Here is an 18976-nt window from a genome sequence, read left to right on the forward strand (position 1 = left end):
TACCTGCTTTATTCATTAGGAAACAATTACATTCATGTAGAATTCCATCAGTTGGAAAACTAACTAATTAAGTCGCACATGAGGAATGTTAATTTTAATAATGAACAGTGTCTAATCACGTTAGAAAGTAGAAGGTGTGGGTTTAGCCTGGTAACAGATATTGATCCTTTTTTTCTTATTTTTGTTTGACAGGTTTGCTCATTTGAAAACCATAATTTTGTACATACCGTGATTGTTGAAAGCAGCAGTGTGGTTTACTCTCTCACTCTGAAACATTTCCAAAAGGGACAGAGAGCCTCTATTATCCTTTGATTTCCTGGCCACCCCCCCAGTCCCCCCCATCTGAGATAGCTGTAGCTCAGTGATGGGAGTAAGCTGTTAGACACCTACATTTGTATTGGGTTTAAAATTTAAAGAACTCTGTGTGTGTGTTTGTATTGAGTGAATGTGGAAGGTCATAGCTGAGTGTAAAAATGGAAAAATACCAAACTCTGATTTGATTGCATATGGCGGCTTCTTGCAGAATGGTGAGTATTACCTATGCATCAATACTGCAAAATAACGTAGTTACATTTCAGACTCTCAGCCACAGAGCAGTGGCTTAGGCATGTGTTGCTTAGGCACGAATTGTCAATATCATCAGTATCTCATGTCTGATTCTCCCTGGTTTGGGGGATTTCAATGGATTCTTCAGATATTCGTGCTTTCAGCTTATATCGTTATCTTTATTCACAAGATAAAGCCAGCATGCTTTCTTTCTTTTCCATCTTACACAGTTAAGGCCATATCCAAGACTGGATAAAGTGTCCTGACCAGTATTTTGAAATTTGTCCTGTTCTAACAAGTGCCATTTGTTCTTAACTGAAATAGATGGCTGAGGCCTCTTGCCACTTCATTATAGTTTTGGTGCAAACCATCTTAATATGTTTCAAGTGCTTTCATCCTAATTCGTTACAAGTTTTTCTGTTTTTCCTGTTCTTTCAAGTGTGTTAACCTGTCATTCAGCTTGGAACCATGTGTGGGTGAACTAATGATTCTTTTTGTTCCCATCATCATACTCCGGATAGTCATTGCAGGCTTTGCAGTGTATTTTTGTCAATAGAGTGAGCACCCTAAATCAAGAGCTTGAATCTCGTTACTCATAGCACATTGAAAACTCAATTTCAGCATTCATTGGTAATTCAATTTCAGAGGTTGTTCTGTAGGATTTACTCCTGTGTTTTAACAGGCTATCCACTTGCACATCTTAAACTTAACTATGTGAGGCAAAATGATAATTGCGTATCAGGAAATGAGGGAATTTTTTTTGGTAGAAATTCAGGGCAAAGCATTAAGCATCACAGAAATAGAGACAACAGCTAATAACAAAAATATTGTCCAATTACACATACATATGCAGTCGTTGAAATGGGCTGCTTTATGCCAGTGTGCCTTATTGGTGCTTTCTGCTGACAGAAAATGGCATAAAATAGCTGATAGTGGTATTTTTCCAAATTAGTACTTTGGAAATCTTGCTTTGATTTTGATGGGCAACTAATTTTTAACAGGAGCATAAATTTATGAGCATAAATTACTGATATTTATTCATGTATTGAATGTGGTATAAAAATTGAATTTCTAAGTCCCAGAGAAAATCTATGAAGATGGATTTGAGGCAGCCTTTCAGCTACTAAAATGTGGAGAAATGTAAAGTAGGCTATTAATCAGAAAGGCAGATATATAAAAAAAAGGGACGAATGTTGAATGACATTTATTGCTATTCCTATTCTGTTGAGCAAATAGGCAAAATTATTTCAAATGTAGCATTGGGTACTGAGCAAGATAAAGAATGAAAGAACAATAAGGGAGTTAACATCTTCAAGATAAAGCTAAGCAATATACTTCAGAGAAATGAATGGATGGAACAGCTTGTTAAGTGCTCAGTGAAATGTAAAGTATACAGGCGTCTCAAAATTACAGAGACAAGTAATCAAAGCCGGAAAAAAAAAAAAGAATAAAAGAGGCAGTTGAATAGCATGTAGAGATTTATTATAGTGGTATTTCTTTCTGTTTGTGTTAAACCCAGTTTTCTCTCTGGTGAAGTGATTATTCTGGAGATCTTACATTGATGTATAACAAATTGATTAAATTAATGAAACATTTAGAGAATGTTTATAGAGACTTTATGAAAAGACCAGAAAACTTGGAAGTGAGTTGCTATGTTTAAAAAACAAACAAAAAATCTCTACAGTGTCAGCCAAAGAGAGAGCATCATATTGAACAGCCTCCATGGGATCTTTGGGCCTCAGAGCTGAACCTAGAAAAACCCTGTAAAATGCCCTGTAAAAAGAATTGTGCAATAACACCGAGACTTTAAAGTAGTTATGTATTTTAGAAGTATTTCCTTTCTCTGAGCTGTGGAAGAATTTCTTAAGATGTTCAGCACAAGCCAGTTGAATTACACAGGCACTTTCCATTTTGACTGATCTACATTAGCTTTTCAGACAAGAGACAATATATATTCCAACCACTTAGTCTACCTGAAATTTTAATATTCCTTGAAATACAAAAAGAACAAAGGGTTGAGACTGTATCCTCTAGCTTAGCAGTAAGGACTTTATTGTGTTCACAAAAGAAAATATAACTACAGATTTTTTTTTCATTTTAATTTGGATTTCTAAGCTTACACAGATGTAATATCAGACCAAGGCTACAGCTGTAACTGTCTTGTACTGATAGTACTTTTAAAGGAGCTAAAGTTCCTTATACCATGAGTGAATTGGCAAACCGAATTGAAAAGATTTATTTCCATGTGTCAGCAAGGTTTCCACAGTGTAAAGCAGGGATGCTATTAGCTCTGCTGAAAGGACATACAGCACTCAAGAACTTGCATCTGAATGTACTCATTTAAATGTTCTATATGTATCCATATAATTATTTTTGAGTTTTGCATATTTTACCTTATATTTACATTCTGCTTTGATTGATGAAACACTTAACATTTTGTAAGCATTCAGGAACTGGTTCTTTCTGTATGTGCATACAGGAAAGCAAGGAACTCTAAAGGTAGGGAGGTCACTAATGTTTCCTTGGACTCTGTTAAAAATAGAGGAATAATTTATTCAGCTGTTGGATGTACTGGTTTTGCTCTCCTGTCTGCTGATGTTCATGTGTTCCATCTCATAAAGCACTGAGGCCCATTGGAGCTTTGGCAAGAGCTGTCTGCTATAGCTGTCAGAACAGCAAGCCCTGACGAAGCACCATGCAGGAATCTGGAGGGGAATAAGTGGAAGGCAGTAGGGCTGTGGCTCTGATCTTTAAGCAATATTTGAAGCTCTTAGACCTCCATAAATGCAAATCCACTGCTTATTTAAACAAGGAGGGAAAGAGAGGAAGGGTTTCAGGCAGTGGAGACCCAGTAGTATGACCTGACACAGCCACAGAGCAGACTTTGAAGGAAAGATTAGTTACAGATATAGGAATAAATGAAATTATAAAAAAATAAATTATAGGAGTTAAGTGAATGTTGATTGCGTGAAGCTTACTTGATCTCCCGCTATGATTTTGGACTTTGATAGAGCAATTGCAGAAGCTGGAGAAGACGGGGACTAACCTAGGTATTGTAAAATGTGAAAAATAGCTAAAGGGGAGATCTTAAGAAAGGAAACTGGGAGGAATTTAGTGAAGTGCTTTAGGTAGGGCTCAAAATGGAGACAATGTTTATTATTTTATTTTCAAAAAATGTGTGTTACAGAAAGTATTGTGCTAGCACAATCAAAAAAATAGGAATAGAATATCATGCAGGAAAAATATCAATGACTTATCAGAAATGGGAAGAGTACAAATGAATACAAAGGTTCAGCCCTTATGGATTAATAACAGAATTTTTTTCAGGACAAAAGGAAGATTTCAGAAAGTATTAATACAAAGCCAATCTGTTGGAGTGATAGGCAAATTTGAGGAGAACTTAGATTTGAAGATTTACACAAAATTCCCATTTTTGAAATTGAGGTTGAATAAGCTATAGAACAAATTAACTAGAAAAATGGTGAAAGCGGTTATTTTGAGCTTTTAAAATTAGTCTAGAAATACACTGCAGAATTTTTATTATTAACAGAGGCCAAGGCGGAGGCACAACAGGGGTTCTTTTTCCCCATCTTGGTTTATTATTCTGGATTGAACATTGTTTAGCTACAAAATTGCAACTATCATCTATAGCTTTATGCTTAAAAAGAAAAAATGGAAGAAGTGCTCTTTATGTTGTTGAGCTATTTCTCCATACGTGAGTTTATAAAGAAATAAGTCATTAAAGCACATTTAAAAAAATTAATAAATTTAGAGTGCAAGGGCAGTGCATTTGTTTCCTTGGAAACATTCTCTTGCAATTTCTTTCAGATGAGATGCAGTTATTTTAAGTAGCATGTATTTAGGAGACCTAATGAATTTGTCTCTGGATAGCATATAAATATGAAAAAAGGCTGTAGAAATTGGTGGTGCTACTTGCACTTCTGGTTTCTATAGAAACAGCCAATACATTGTCATGTACTGGCGGTATTAGGAAGAACAATGTAATTAAAAAAAGATGATTTATTCAGCGCTTTAGAAAACTGAAGTTATTCTTCTCACAGTCAGAGAAATCCTTACTGAATCTATGGACAAAAAGTTTAAAGAAATATGGTGGGGGGTACATCTGTACTTGTCTAGTGGCATTTGTTTTTAAATGTTAACATTCAGGGGTCCTTTCTGAGTGTGAAGGCACATTTTATGAGGCTGTATCATGTACATGAGCAATCCTGCTGTGTTTATGTGGAAGCCTCATACGGTGATATCACAGATGAGAATTGTAGACCTGTCTGTGCATACAATCTCTCCTGGAGCAAGTGCTCCTGGAGAGACTGAAATGGGCCAGGAACAAAACATGCCTCCTTCTGGAGCGTGAGTATTCAAGTGAGAAGCTGTTGGGGAATAGCCGTTCCAGTTTCAGCACGTTTCTAGACAAATTTTACACCTGCAGCAGTGACCAGTATGCTTTTGGAAAACAAGAGTGTGAAAGCACAGCAAACTGCTTTATCACAATTCCCAGGAGTGGTTACCCAGACCTTTCTAACTTGCAGTTTGGAGACTTTCTGTACCTCAGGTAACGTCATTGTCTTCCATGTCTTTCTCTCAGTTTTCATGCTGTGGAATTGGTTGTTCTTGATTTTTTTTATGTCTGCAACATCCTGTAGCAAGGAATTAAACTTCAATATGTATTGTGTGAAGAAACATCTCGTTCTGTGCGTTTTGAAGCTGCCTTCTGCTAGTTTGGAGTCTAAATTCTTATAATGGAAGAAACCGTTCACCTTCTCCATCCTGCTCAGACTTTATTTCCAGTCCTTTCAAATTCCCCTCAGTCATCTCATTTCTGTGTCAAAGTCCTTGATTATTGCTCCTCATAGAAAACCCATTCTGTATCTCAGATGTTCCTTCTGTTTCCTATATACAGATTTCACTTCTTATCCTATTTGAGATGGGGAGATAATTTTAAATAAAAAATCTGATGGGAAAATATTTTTTTTTTCTAGTAAATGTTTTACAATTTCCATCACAAGATTCTTGTTGCCTTCTCAAGCAATCTGAAAGTGACTTTAAAAAAAAGTAGTACATTGTTTGTACCTAAAGTCTTATAGCTCAATACCAGATTAAGCTCAACCAGCTCTTCATTTTAATTGGTCTCCCTTTCCTTTTAATTATTCTCAAGACCACTTGATAATCTTGAGTTGTGTCTGAAAACAGAGCAGTTAAAAACAAGAAAAAACTTAAATAGAAAAGCAAAATATTTTTTCAATTACATAAAGAGAAATACAGCAGTCGTGTGAAGACTTTAAGAGAACATAAGACTGTAGCACACTTGATCTTCTTGTCTATGATAATGTCATGTGTTTTTATTAAAATTGCCATTACAGTTTTCAGATGGAGATCAGAGACATAAATTGGATTTGTCGCATGGATGTGGTTTTGTTGTGAACATTTAGCTCATGTTCATAATTCATAGAAAATAGTAGTCATCTGCCTCAACACCTTACTCTTTAGAATAGATCAATGCAAATGGCTTGCACTGCAGTAGATAGAAAAAGCGTCTATTTTGTGCAAAATAAGCTTTCTTTTAAGTTAAAGTGCACTGTTTTTTTACTAGTAATGGTGTAGTACTATTTCACAGAGGAAACTTAAATCAGTCCCCCATTGCATTAATTACCCAACACGCCAGTAGGAAGAGGCAGTTGCATGCCAAAGCACTCAGTCTAAAAATGTAGCACAAGAGTGGAAGAAAAAAAAATGGCCATTTTACAGATTGGAAGCCATGGCACTGACTGATTACGGACTTTTCCCATGACCATCCAGATTGCCTATAGTCCTATTAGATTTGTTTTGAGACCTTCTCTCCTGATGCTTAGAGCAGTGATTATAAAAGCATGTTTCCTTCTCATCACTTGCATAAAGCTTGAGGGGACTTTAGGAAAGTGCAGTGCATGTAGGTTACAGGTGACCAGCACTGAGCTGGGATGAGCAGCAGCTTCTGAATTGCTTGTGTGGAGGCTTTGAGCTTTCTTGACAAACAAAATACCAGGCATTGCATGTTCCTTATGCAGAGAAGTATTATAGAATACCCATCTGAAATACATTCGTTGAATTCAGCATCACAGTGTGCTTTTCAAATCACCAGAACCATAAGAATCTGTTTGAAACTGATTTAGTTTGCTTAAATTACCTTTCTTGTTGAAGCCTGCAGCCATGAACTCTTGCCTTAGTGGAGAAGCTTTATTATGTTGGATTGTGTTGACACCAGAAACTATTAGGCCTTCCTGTGAAACAATTTCTTTTATGTCCAGAAAATGCTGAGATTGAAGAAGTGGACTGTGGTTTTCCAATGCTTATGGGTGATAAATCTGCAAATAGAAAAAGAGCAAAAGCTGTTATTAAAAAACTAACACCAGCAGGGTAGGGAAACTGGTGCTTCCCCAAGCAAGTTGCTCAGGCATGTCATGAATTGATTGTCTAAGGTAGAACAAAGCAGGTTTAATTATGAGTACTGAGCGGGAGTGTTGCAATTAGTTATTTTTGAAAGCTATCTTTATGGAGCAATTTAAATACTATGTATATCAAGTTCCCAGCTGCTATGCAAAGTGTTAATTTATTGTTTTCTGAGTCAGTTCTTACTATGTGGTTTGAAGATTAAATAGCACAGTTTTTCTGAGGTATGTATCAAACATACAGAAAGAGATGGTCTTTTTTACTAATTTTTATAAAGGCAGTTTCCTGTTGCAGAGCTAAGATACACAGGTAATTTGGCTAGATATCTTGATAAGTAACAGACAAGCAAATATATTTAATAATTAGCAGTGAAAATGTTTAAATTGATAGTGGCAGTTTATGTAAGAGCTCAACAGGATTTCAGCAAAAATTAAAAGTATGTGCACATTACCAACTTCACAATCTCTTCTTTTTCCTTACTGAGAGATGTCTCTTGCTCCAAAACCTGTTAAAAACAAGTCCCAAACCTAAACCCTAATCCCTTAACAGTGCTGGACATATTGTATGTATGGATATATACCTACATATATTTCACAAGGTTATATTTAGAAGGTGAAGACCCAAACAATATGTAGGAGTTTTTAATCTTTAAAATAAGGAAATATTAAAGAATTACTACCATGAATCACTGTTTGGGACTTTATTTCATTTATTGCTCCATGTCATTCTTCTTCATTTCCCAGCACCAATTAACCTTTGCTTCTGCCTCCCTGTCCCTGTTTCTACACGTTTGTTCTGCTCTGCGCTCTGATCTTGCCAACCCTCTGGTTGGGACTTGTCACTTCCGTGAAGGTGCCTGCTGCTAAGCAGCTGCCTCCTTCAATATGTCAGGATGGTAGAGCCCTTTGCGTCCCCCCTCTCAATTTAACTTTATTTTAGTTCTCCTACAATTCCTACAGCTGTCAGGTTTCTGTATGGTTTCCCATTTCTCATTCCAGGCAGCTATTATATTTTGCAGGGTGGGTTTTTTTTATTATTTTTGCTCCTACAAAATAGCTTAATTTTCTGCTTTACTATCGAACTATTCCTTTTATAACTCTGAGAAGAAATAACTATGTGTGGTGATTTCTCCGTAGAGAAAGTGGAGGTTATAAATATGCAAATATCACTTTTGGCTTTACAAAGTTTAATTGCTTTGTATATTATGCAGATTTCTAGGCTGAAAAATCTGATGAAAGCAAGTAACACATTTCTGTATCCACTATCTTAAAAATGCAGGCAGATTGCTGAAAAGTGTGCTAGTTTTTTGAGTCTGCAGGTTTGCAGCTTGTTGGTGTTATTACAGGGTGTGTAGGGTGCTTGCATGACTGAGGTTCTTCAGTGAATGCAGACATCACATTTCTAAACTGTACACTTTGCAGAGCCTGTGAAAAGTAATTGGGGCAGCTGCTGCTGCTGTCCTTCTCCATGCCAAGATCACAGGAAGCAGGGCTGGAAGGGACCTCAGGACATCATGTAGTATATCGCCACTGTAAAGCAGGATCAGCTGGTTCTGAACATTTCCAAACAGTCACAGGTTTTTGAGCTTGAGGCAAAAAATCAAGAAGTTCTCATGTTGTGTTTGATATTTGAAATGACTTCTCTTTTATTGGTTACATTATAAAACAGAGGATAAGCCAGGATAGTTCACTGTGACAGCTGAAAATAATTTTTTTAAAAATATGTGTGCTTACAGTATCTGTAAAAGTTCTGAGCCCTGAAGTCAGTAGTCATGTGCTATGTCAGGGGTAAAGTAGGCGCTGAATTGCCTCATGAAGTTGGGAACCGTTTCAGTATAATACTTCAAGCACTCTCTCTGCTCTCTTGTTTTTTCCAGTGACATTAGAAGAAGGACTAACCTCTGAACACCCTGTTGGAAGTGCAGGCTGCTATCTTGGAGAGAGAGAGATTTAGATATTAATAACTAGGAGTCTTCCAGTGTCCTAGTTTTAAGGATCACCATATTCAGAGAAGTGGATTGTTTTGATCGGGCCACTTGCCTTGAAGTTTCTCTTCACTGGAGGCAAATCAGAGAAAAAGTATTGATTTGTAAAATTCATAGTAGACAACGTAGATGATAATTTCATGAAGAAAGGTGGAAAGAAAGGAAATTTAAATGGTTCATATATTCCTTAGAATAGTTCAAAATCTCTCTTACTTTTAAGAACTATCTCACAGGCTGTTGAAATATTCAGAATCCTGTGGCTGAGGACCCATTTCTGTGTGGATCCAACCCACTTTGGTATAAGTCACAGAATCACAGGTTGGAAGGACCTCAGAGATCATCTAGTCCAACCTTTCTAGGAAGAGCACAGCCTAGACAAGATGGCCCAGCACCCTGTCCAGATGACTCTTGAAGGTGTCCAACATGGCCGAGTCAACCACTTGCCTGGGGAGATTATTCCAATGGTTGACTGTCCTCACTGTGAAAAGTTTCCCTCTGGTGTCCAAAGTCCTGAAAGAGGATTTAGACTGGGGAACTCTGATGTTTTTTATTTGGGAATAAGATTTGGGAAATTTGGTTTTTCCTTTTACATCCCAAACTTCTTTAGAGATTGTTCATAGGCATTAATTACATGATGGGAACTAGTGGATGAGCCGCATTATTTACTCTTGAGCTCAGGCATGCTTTGGAGTATTGATGACTCTCTCTTTTCCTGCTGCCCTGCATTTTCAGTAGAGTGACAGAAAAAAGCCCCTGCTTCAGCAGAAGCAGCAGACACTGCCTCTTGCCAGGAAAGTTGGTACGCAGATGAGGTGGGAGGTGTGGGACTGAATGCCCATAGACCAAGGCAGGATCCTGGCTGAGTCCTTAAAGCACTAAACTGTTTGACAGCAGCAGTCCTGTTACCTCAATCCCTCCCTTTCTAGCAGCACTTTAAAAGAGCAAACTCGGTTAGATTTCTTTTTTCAGGGGAGAGTGTCAGACTGAGTCCTTAATGGGATTGAGGTATCTTCTGCAGGGTGAATGGTGTACCCTTCTACTGAGCATGTCCACATTGACCTCGTAGGCAGCTTCTGACTAAGTACACAAGCTTTTATCCCTTGCTGTACGGTCCTGACACCAGGATCGCATGATTTGCAAGTTAAGTAATGACACACAGCAGCATGGGACTGGGAGAGCCTTGAATCATCAAGTTTACTCATCCCTAGTCATAAACAGTGATTTATAATTAAGTCTGGAATGATCAACAAGAATATTCACTTCCTGCCATGTCCTTTTCATACCTTCAAATCCCCACTAGCCTAATTACTTTCCTTTCCCTGGTTCTATAACTAGCTGAAGATTTTGAGAACAAAAGGACCAAATACTTACACTTCTGAAGTTTCATGGAAGGAGTAAGAAGAGATCCTTAGGCTGATCCTCAGAGTGCTCTGAGTTCAATCATAGAATACCAGATTGGATGGGACCTCAGAAATCATCTGGTCCAAACTTTCATGGCAAAACCATGGTCCAGACAAGATGGCCCAGCACCCTGTCCAGCCAAATCTTAAAAGCGCCCAATGTTGGGGAATCCACCACTTCCCTGGGGAGATTATTCTAACGTCTGATTGTTCTCATTGTGAAGTATTTTCCTCTTGCGTCCAGTCGGAATTTCCCCAGGAGTAACTTGTACCCATTACCCCTTCTTTTTTTCAGTGTGACTCCTTGTAAAAAGGGAGTCTCCATCTTCTTTGTAGCTGCCCCTTAAGTACTGGTACATGGTGATAAGGTCTCCCCTAAGCCTTCCTTTCTCAGGGCTAAACAAACCCAGTTCTTGCAGGCTTCCCAGTCCTTTGATCATCTTGGTGGCCCTTCTCTGGACCCCTTCCAGCCTGTCCACATCGTTTTGTATAGCAGGGACCAAAACTGAACACAGTACCCCAGATGTGGCCTGACAAGCACTGAGCAGAGCAGGATGATGACCTCTTTCTCTCTGCTGGTGATGCCCTTTTTGATGCAACCCAGCATCCTGTTGGCCTTCTTGGGTGCAGCAGGACACTGTTTGCTCATGTTGATCTTCCTGTCCACCAGGACCCCCAGGTCCCTTTCCACAGAGCTGCTCTCCAGCCAGGTGGATCCCAGCCTGTGCTGCAATCCTGGATTGTTTTCCCAACTGCAAGACCTTATATTTGTCCTTGTTGAACTTCATAAGGTTTTTATTAGCCTACTGTTCCAGCCTATCCAGGTCTTCCTGCAGTGTCCACTTCCCCACTCAGTTTGGTATCATCAGCAAACTTCATCAGGGTACACTTGATCCCATCATCCAGATCACTTATTAAGATATTAAACAGCATTGGGCCCAATATCTATCCCTGGGCGACTCCACTTGTGACAGGTTGCCACTTGGAAAAGGAGCTATTTAGCATCACCCTCTGGGTGCAGCCTGTCGGCCAGTTCCTCACCCACCGCACAGACCTCTTGTCTAGACCATATCGCAGCAGTTTCTCAAGGAAGAGTGCTGTGGGAAACCATATTGAAATCTTTGGAGAAGTCCAGGTAGACCATGTCCACTGCTCACCCCACATCAACCGAGCAGGTTATTTTGTCATAGAAGGCAATCAGGTTTGTCAAGCACAATTTACACTTGGTGAATCTGTGCTGGCTTTTCCCAGTCATGTGCTTCATGTGACTTTTGATAGCCCCCAGGAGCATTCATTCCATAACTTTCCCATGGATTGAAGTAAGACCGATGGGCCTATAATTTCCTGGGTCCTCCTTTAAGCCCTTCTTGTAGATGGGGGTGATATTAGCATTCTTCCAGTCTTCTGGCATGTCCCCCCAATCTCCACAGCTTCTCAAAGATGATGGAGACTGGCCTCACAATTAATTCAGCCAGCTCTTACATCACCCTTGGGTGGATAACGTCAGGGCCCTTCAATTTTAAGGGGTCAAAGTCCTGTAACATTTCACATACCAACTCTTTCTTCACTGATGGTGGGTCTGTGTTTGCATCAGCCTGGATTGTTGTCCCCAAGGTCGGGGGCCCAACAGTGATGGTAAAGAAGTGAAGAAAGTGTTGAGAACCTCAGCCTTTTCAGCATTGTTGGTGACTAATTCACCTGTCCTGTTTAACAGTGGGCCAATATTTTCCTCTGTTTCTGCTTGTTGTTTGCATATCTGAAGAACCCTTTCTTGTAGTTTTTGACATCTCTGGCCAATTTCAGTTCAAGCTGAGCTTTTGCTTTTCTAACTGCAGCTCTTCAAGCCTTGGCAATGCCCTTGTAGTTCTCAACAGATATTCATTCAGTTTGCCATCTCTGGTATGCTTCTTTTGGTTTTGAGCAGATTCAAAACCTCACAGTTAAGCCAAGGGGGTCTCTTGCTCTGCCTACTTCCCTTACCTTTAAAGGGGGTGAACTGTTTTTGTGCTTGCAGAAGAGCATTCTTGAAAAACTCCCAGGACTTGCTAGCTCCTTTATCCTCCATGGAAGCATCCTATGGAATCCCTTCCAACTGATTTCTGAGTGAGCTGAAGCTTCCTCTTCTAAAATCTAAAACCTCTGAACCTTTGTCTTAGTACTAACCTTCAGCATGCTCTCCAGGATCCCAAACTCCACAATATTGTGATCACTAACCGAGATATTACAAAGTAGGTTTTCTTGTTTTGTGGGTAGCAAGTCCAGCAGCACCTCATGCCTGGTAGGCACAACTAACATCTGTATGAGGAAGCAGTCCCCTACACGTTCCAGGAACTTGATGGATGACATGTGAGCTCCTGTATTGGTTTCCAACAAATGTCAGTGTAGTTTAAGTCACCCATAAGGACCAGGTTCTGTTGACCCAAAGCTTACTTAAGCAAGCAAAGTATTGTTTCATTTGCCGTATTGTCTTGTTTTGGAGGTTGGTAGCAGATTCCTGCTGTAAGGTCCCCCTTGAACATGACCCCTCTGATGTTGCCCCAGGGGCATTTGATAGGGCTTCAACAATTGCAGCAGACGACTTCTATATCTTCAAGTTTCAACATAACGTAGAGCACAACTCCTCCTCCTCTTCTTCCCTGCCTACAGCCATCCATTGCATCCCTTGAGTCATGTGAGTTGTCCCACCATGTTTCAGTTAATCCTATGATACCATGATATCATAACTTTCTGACTGGGCACGGAGCTCCAATTCCTCCTGTTTGTTCCCCAGGCTGCGTGCATTGGTATACATACATTTGAGGTGGTTGGTCTTCTGGTTCTTGTCTTGGGAGGCAGCTAAGGAACATTTGTCACTGCTCTGGTTGGCCTGGCTTATACCCCAGTTGGTTGCAACGGTGTAGCATTGCCACTTTGGACCCTGCCCTGAGTCCTTCAGGTGAGTCCTGCCTCACCAAGTTGGCCACCCTGCTGCCAAAGATTCCCTTGCCTCTTCTAGGGAATCAAGGAGAGTACTTAAAATAATAGGGAGTTTGTGTAGACCCAGCTCCACAATATCGTGTTGTCTAAAGCTCTTTCTGGGAATTTATAACAGAATCTTATGCGTGTATATATATAAAATATATAAATTATACAAACGGATGCTTTCTTTTGTCTCATTTAATTTTCCTCTGTGTGGACTGTTTATGTACATTAACAAGCTATGTGATACATTAGAACTTCAACATTTAAAAATTAGTTACTTTTTTAAATTTTAAAATAATACATAAGTTGTTGGAGATAGTTATTAATGCAAAGAGAGAAAACATAGGTTATCACGTTCTTCTGATCTGTCAAAAAATAACAAACTTTTTTATCCACTAGGTGTTAAGATTGTACAAAGCTGCAGTACAACAGACATTGGATATACTCTTTCTCCCTGAAGGAAGAGAATTTCTTACAAGCACAGATGCAGTAAGCCGGGACTCAGCTGATCGTACCATTATTGCATGGGACTTTCAAAGTGCTGCGAAAATCTCCAATCAGATTTTTCATGTAAGATTAACAACTAGTATTGTTTGGGTCATGATTTAATATTTCATGCTTGTCAGTGTTGTAAAAAGATTTTCTGTAAGATCATTATGGATGTATAAAATGCTCTTAATGTAAGTTGACGGCTTGCCTTATTTTTATATTTTAAAAATGCTTATTCTTAAAAAATGACCTTGAAGACTGATAGGTCTCCTTGTGTTAAAAATACTTGCATTTCAGTGCTCATTCACTGAAATCCAAGCTATGTTTAGGCGAGGCGACTGCAGTGTCATTCTAACTTGCCAGTAGTGCATGGCAGTAGTTGCTATAGTGCCACGCTTCTTTTCCCACACTTTTTCATACACTTTTCATCAGCTGCAATGAGGGCTATTGGCAAATTGGGTTTAATATTCACATAGTAATAGCAGCCTAATACATGCATAGAGATATCTAGTATGGCATAATCACAGAGGCAAAATTTACTTTTATCAGTACAGGTGCAGTATTTCTGTCAGTAATCTATCCAGGCAAGATATTTAATAGACTAAATTGTCTAGAAAGGCTGACAGCTTCAAAGGAGATTACCAAGGAAGTTAACAGATAATCCCAATTCCCTGGGTCTTTTTTGAAAACCCAAGCCTAATATCCTATGTAATATAATATGATTGGGTGATTGGGTTGTATATAGAAGCTTTTTGGCTGAAATGAACAGTTCTCTACTGACAAGGGCATGTAGTTGATGATCTAATGGGGTTGCTTCATGTTTAATTTCCGCAGTTATGTCTTTGTCCAATATTAGATCTATCAACATCTTGGGTAGGCAATACAAAAAAAAAAAACCAACAAACTGTGAATATATAAAGTACAGACCAGTCAGGTTCAGTATGAAGGAGTAAAAAATAAACAAGCAACTTTTTCTCCTTATCCCCTGCCAAACAAACCAACCAAACCCCACCCCCCAGCCTACCTTCTCATGACTACAGCTTCTCTGAAATGGACTGTGTTCACCCTTTTCTGCACTGCAAATAAAGAATACTTGGTGGTGATTTTGGGAGCTCTGCTTCACTTTCCTGAATTTCACCTTTGGACCCTTCAAGGTGGGAGACAACCCCTGAGCTCTCCAGAAAGATTAGATCCCAACAGGTCTTGATCTATTGCTTGTCTGCATTAACAAATGAATAATTAAGAGCTCTAAAATAACCCATACAACAGTATACCCAGCATAACAGCACAGCGCTTCTGCAGATTGTGTTGTGCTTTCTGATCCCTTACTGTTAGACCCAGTTTCCCTGCAGAAGCACGCAGTGCTCTGCCACAGAGCACAGTCCTAACCAGGAACACTGCCTAACCCTGTTTTGTTTTCTGTGCCCAATACCTTACAATACCCAGAACTTCCTTCCCAGTTCATCACTTCCAAACCATAGAACAAAACGAGTCTGATGTTCTTCCTGCTTTACCACATAGCCCATCGTGTGCAGCGGTCACTGTCAGCCTGGTCTGCTTCACATGCAGACGCGTCCCACAGCCAAAGCTCTCTTAAGCTGTATTCATGGCATCAAAATTCAGCACTGTGTCTTTAGGTTAGTCTGAAACTAGAAGAGGTTTGGACCTTGCTGAAACGTCGTGAGAGCTGTTGATTTGTGATGCAGTCTCCTTGCAGAGTTTTGAACGTAATCTTAATTCAGTCTTAAATAGGAACACTAGAGTAAAGCCAGGTGTTATTAATTTTTGCAGATATTTATGAATTTACAGCCAGCAGCAGCCTACATGACAAATCACTGTCATAAGGAACTTCTGACTTATTAGGCTAATAATGGTCCTTTTTATTCTTCTCTTTTTATAAGAGTGGGCTGGGGAAAGTTGTCTGTTTATATAGGGTGATTTCTATTCCTGTCAGTGTGGCCAGAATGGAGAGGATGGAGGTTTTGAGAACTATACAAAGTAGCATAGAAGGCACAGTATGGCTGTGGAGGAAGGGATATGGGAGAAGAGGATTCACATTCAAGCTTCAGTTTTCCTTGGGCAGGAGGGAGATGTTTGAGTGCCACCAGCTGTTCTGAAGCATAATTATGGTTCAGAGGGAGATGGGATTTTGGTCAGTATCTAGGAAATTGGGGTGGAGATTTGATTTAGTATTTGTCTTGGTGTAAGACTTTCAGTGGACTGTAATGAGTTAAGCATCTGTGTGTAATGAATACTATGGAGATGTTTTATGTACACCTTGCCTTTCATGGTCTTTCAAATAAATCTTTAAAATTATTTTCAGGAGCGTTACACTTGCCCGAGTCTGACTCTGCACCCAAAAGAGTCTATGTTTGTTGCTCAGACGAATGGGAACTACATGGCTTTGTTTTCTGCCCAGCGACCTTACCGAATCAACAAAAAGAAAAGATACGAAGGACATAAGGTATCCTTCTTCACTGAGAACTTAGTATCCAAGTCTAGAAGTGTCCTGGTTTCAGGCTAAACCATGACAAGAAGGAAGATAGAGAGCAAAGTACCTGTGCTTTTTAATATGTCTGCTAATAGTGTTTGATTATAAAACAGTGATAGATATTAATTGGCTTCATTTGCTTTCCCATGTGCCAGTCTATTTTGAATCATATGCACTCTGAAGAAAATAGTTATTAGATTTTATGAATACTTAATAGCTTGATTAAATAAGTTTGTGTTATAACTGTGTCTTAATAAACACCTGGAGAAGTCCTTAGTGTATATTTATTTAAACATACAATCTTTTTTTTGTACTACATTCATTTTCAGTATATCACAAAGAACTTTTCTGATCAACATCAGGAGTTACACTGTTATTGATTTTTCACAGGTGGAAGGATTTGCAGTGGGCTGTGAATTTTCTCCAGATGGAACACTTTTGGTGACAGGAAGTTCAGATGGCAAAGTGTTTTTCTACAACTATCATACTGCTAGGATTGTTCGCACTTTGTCTGCACATAAAGAAGCTTGTGTGAGTGCAATATTTCACCCAGTCTTGCCATCACTCCTTGCAACATGTGATTGGGCTGGAGAAATCAAGATCTGGCAATAACAAGCAGAGTTACTTTTCAGGATGTCTCCTGTTAGTCTGTCAAAGGCATAGGAAATAAACCATGGTATGCAATGTGAAATCTTGTTGTGATGTTTTGTAAGTAGGACAGACTGTTGTCTTTTCTTCTATGACCTCTAAGTGTATGTTTTCATAATGCAGCTAAGATGGTCTTGTAGTTAGCTGCTGAGCAAAGAAGTGGTCTTCCTCTCTCCCTTGGCCCTGGTGACAAATTTGTGCCCCTTTTGTGTCAATCTGCAGGTGCTCATCTAGCCCCACCCTGGTTTGAGTAGCTAAACGTAAGAAAATTATTGCTTTTTTAATGTAGCTTTTCAATGCAGCTTTCTTAAACCAGGTTTTGTTAGAGAATAATAGTATCGTTTAGGTTGAAGAAGACCTTTAAGTCTTAAGGCACTTATGTATTACATCTGCATGTCTTTTAAATACTTCCAGGGCTGGTGACTCCACCACTTCCCTGGGCAGCCTGTTCCAATGCTTGACAACACTTTCTGTGAAGAAATTTTTCCTAACAGTCAGTCTAAACCTCCCCTGGCTCAACTTGAGGCCATTTCCTCTTGTCCTCACCAACTTTTGGTGAGGACTTACTATTTAACAGAGGATGATGTTCAGATCGATTAATGCCTATTTGATCTTCCTGGGATTTTTTTTCACTAGTTCAAACTAGTTTTCACTAGTTTAGCTCCCTGACCTGATCACTGAAGGGCTGGATGGCAATAGTGTAGTTCAAGGCAAAACAGCTTCTATGCACAAGAAGGGGAAGATTGTAGGGTGGGTGGGACTGCATTTTTTTGGAAATGGGCAGCTGTTATTAGCTCAGCTTATTGTAAAATATGGTTCCACTGAAAGGTGTGCCGGATAACTTGAAGCTAATTTTGAAGTCAATAAATTTGAGTTCTCAAAATCCCTATCTTTAAACTTGAGTTTTATACTTACATTTATGACCGTACATAAACAAAGCAAAAATATATGTAAATATTTTTAATGAAAAAATAAACTTTTTTTTACATACATGGTGCCTGTATTTTGCTATTTTACTCCTGTTATTCTTGACAAGTTAGTACTCAAGACTATCATGGAATTGACACCTGGGGGGTGTCGTGGTTTAGCCCCAGTCAGCAGCCGAGCCCCACGCAGCCGCTCGCTCACTCCCCATGGTGGGACGGGGGAGAGAATCAGAAGAGTAAAAGTGAGGCAGCTCATGGGTTGAGATAGAGACAGTTAATGGGTAAAGCAAAAGCCGCGCGCGGAAGCAAAGCAAAACAAGGAATTCAGTCACCACTTCCCGTGGGCAGGCAGGAGTTCATCCGTCTCCAGGAAAGCAGGGCTGCATCACGCCTAACGGTTACTTGGGAAGACAAACGCCATCGCTCCAAACGTCCCCCCTTCCTTCTTCTTCCCCAGCTTTATCTACTGAGCATGATGTCATGTGGTATGGAATATCCCTTTGGTTAGTTTGGGTCAGCTGCACCTGGCAGAGCACGGGGAGCTGAAAAAGTCCTTGACCAGTGTAAGCGCTACTTAGCAACAACTAAAACATCTCCACATTATCACCGCTGTTTCCAGCAAAAATCCAAAACATAGCCCATGCTAGCCACTACGAAGAAATATAACTCTGTCCCAGCTGAAACCAGGACAGGGGGAAAACCAGTATGCTACCCTAATTTATTGCGAACACACATGTAGTTTTCTATTCTTCTTGATGTCACACAATTGTCATGATGCTATTCAGTGCAGGAGGTTTTCTTTGAGATGCAGACAAGAGCTGGGCTATTCTACATTCCCTGCACTTGTATTGCTTGGTTCTAGAAATTGGTACCCATTTTATACCTCTGTGTATGTGTAAACATATATGTATCACTGAAAAATATATGTCTATGCATCACACAAACCATATGTATTCTTGACCTTGACTCCATATAAATATGTGCTACCTTGTAGTGAGTGCTATAAGCTTGGCTTATGTTTTGTCTGATTAGTCTACAAAGGTATTTTAACGTACACAGGATAATTGTGTTGAGTAAACCATCTGTC

General features: G+C 39.5%; 1 protein-coding gene across 5 annotated transcripts in view; it reads left to right on the plus strand.

Moving 5' to 3' along the window:
* The window catches only part of WDR25 (WD repeat domain 25), a 69536-nt gene extending 51583 nt beyond the window's left edge, over positions 1 to 17953 (plus strand). For all 5 annotated transcript variants that reach the window (XM_075103915.1, XM_075103917.1, XM_075103916.1 and 2 more), the window contains 3 exons: positions 13735 to 13905; positions 16148 to 16288; positions 16706 to 17953. In XM_075103915.1, the coding sequence (XP_074960016.1) occupies positions 13735 to 13905; positions 16148 to 16288; positions 16706 to 16927 (534 nt within the window). In that variant the 3' untranslated portion in view covers positions 16928 to 17953. The remainder of the gene's footprint in view (positions 1 to 13734; positions 13906 to 16147; positions 16289 to 16705) is intronic.
* Positions 17954 to 18976: the final 1023 nt, after the last annotated feature.

The sequence above is a fragment of the Phalacrocorax aristotelis genome, chromosome 9 (genome assembly GCF_949628215.1).
Source record: "Phalacrocorax aristotelis chromosome 9, bGulAri2.1, whole genome shotgun sequence".
Lineage (NCBI taxonomy): Eukaryota > Metazoa > Chordata > Aves > Suliformes > Phalacrocoracidae > Phalacrocorax > Phalacrocorax aristotelis.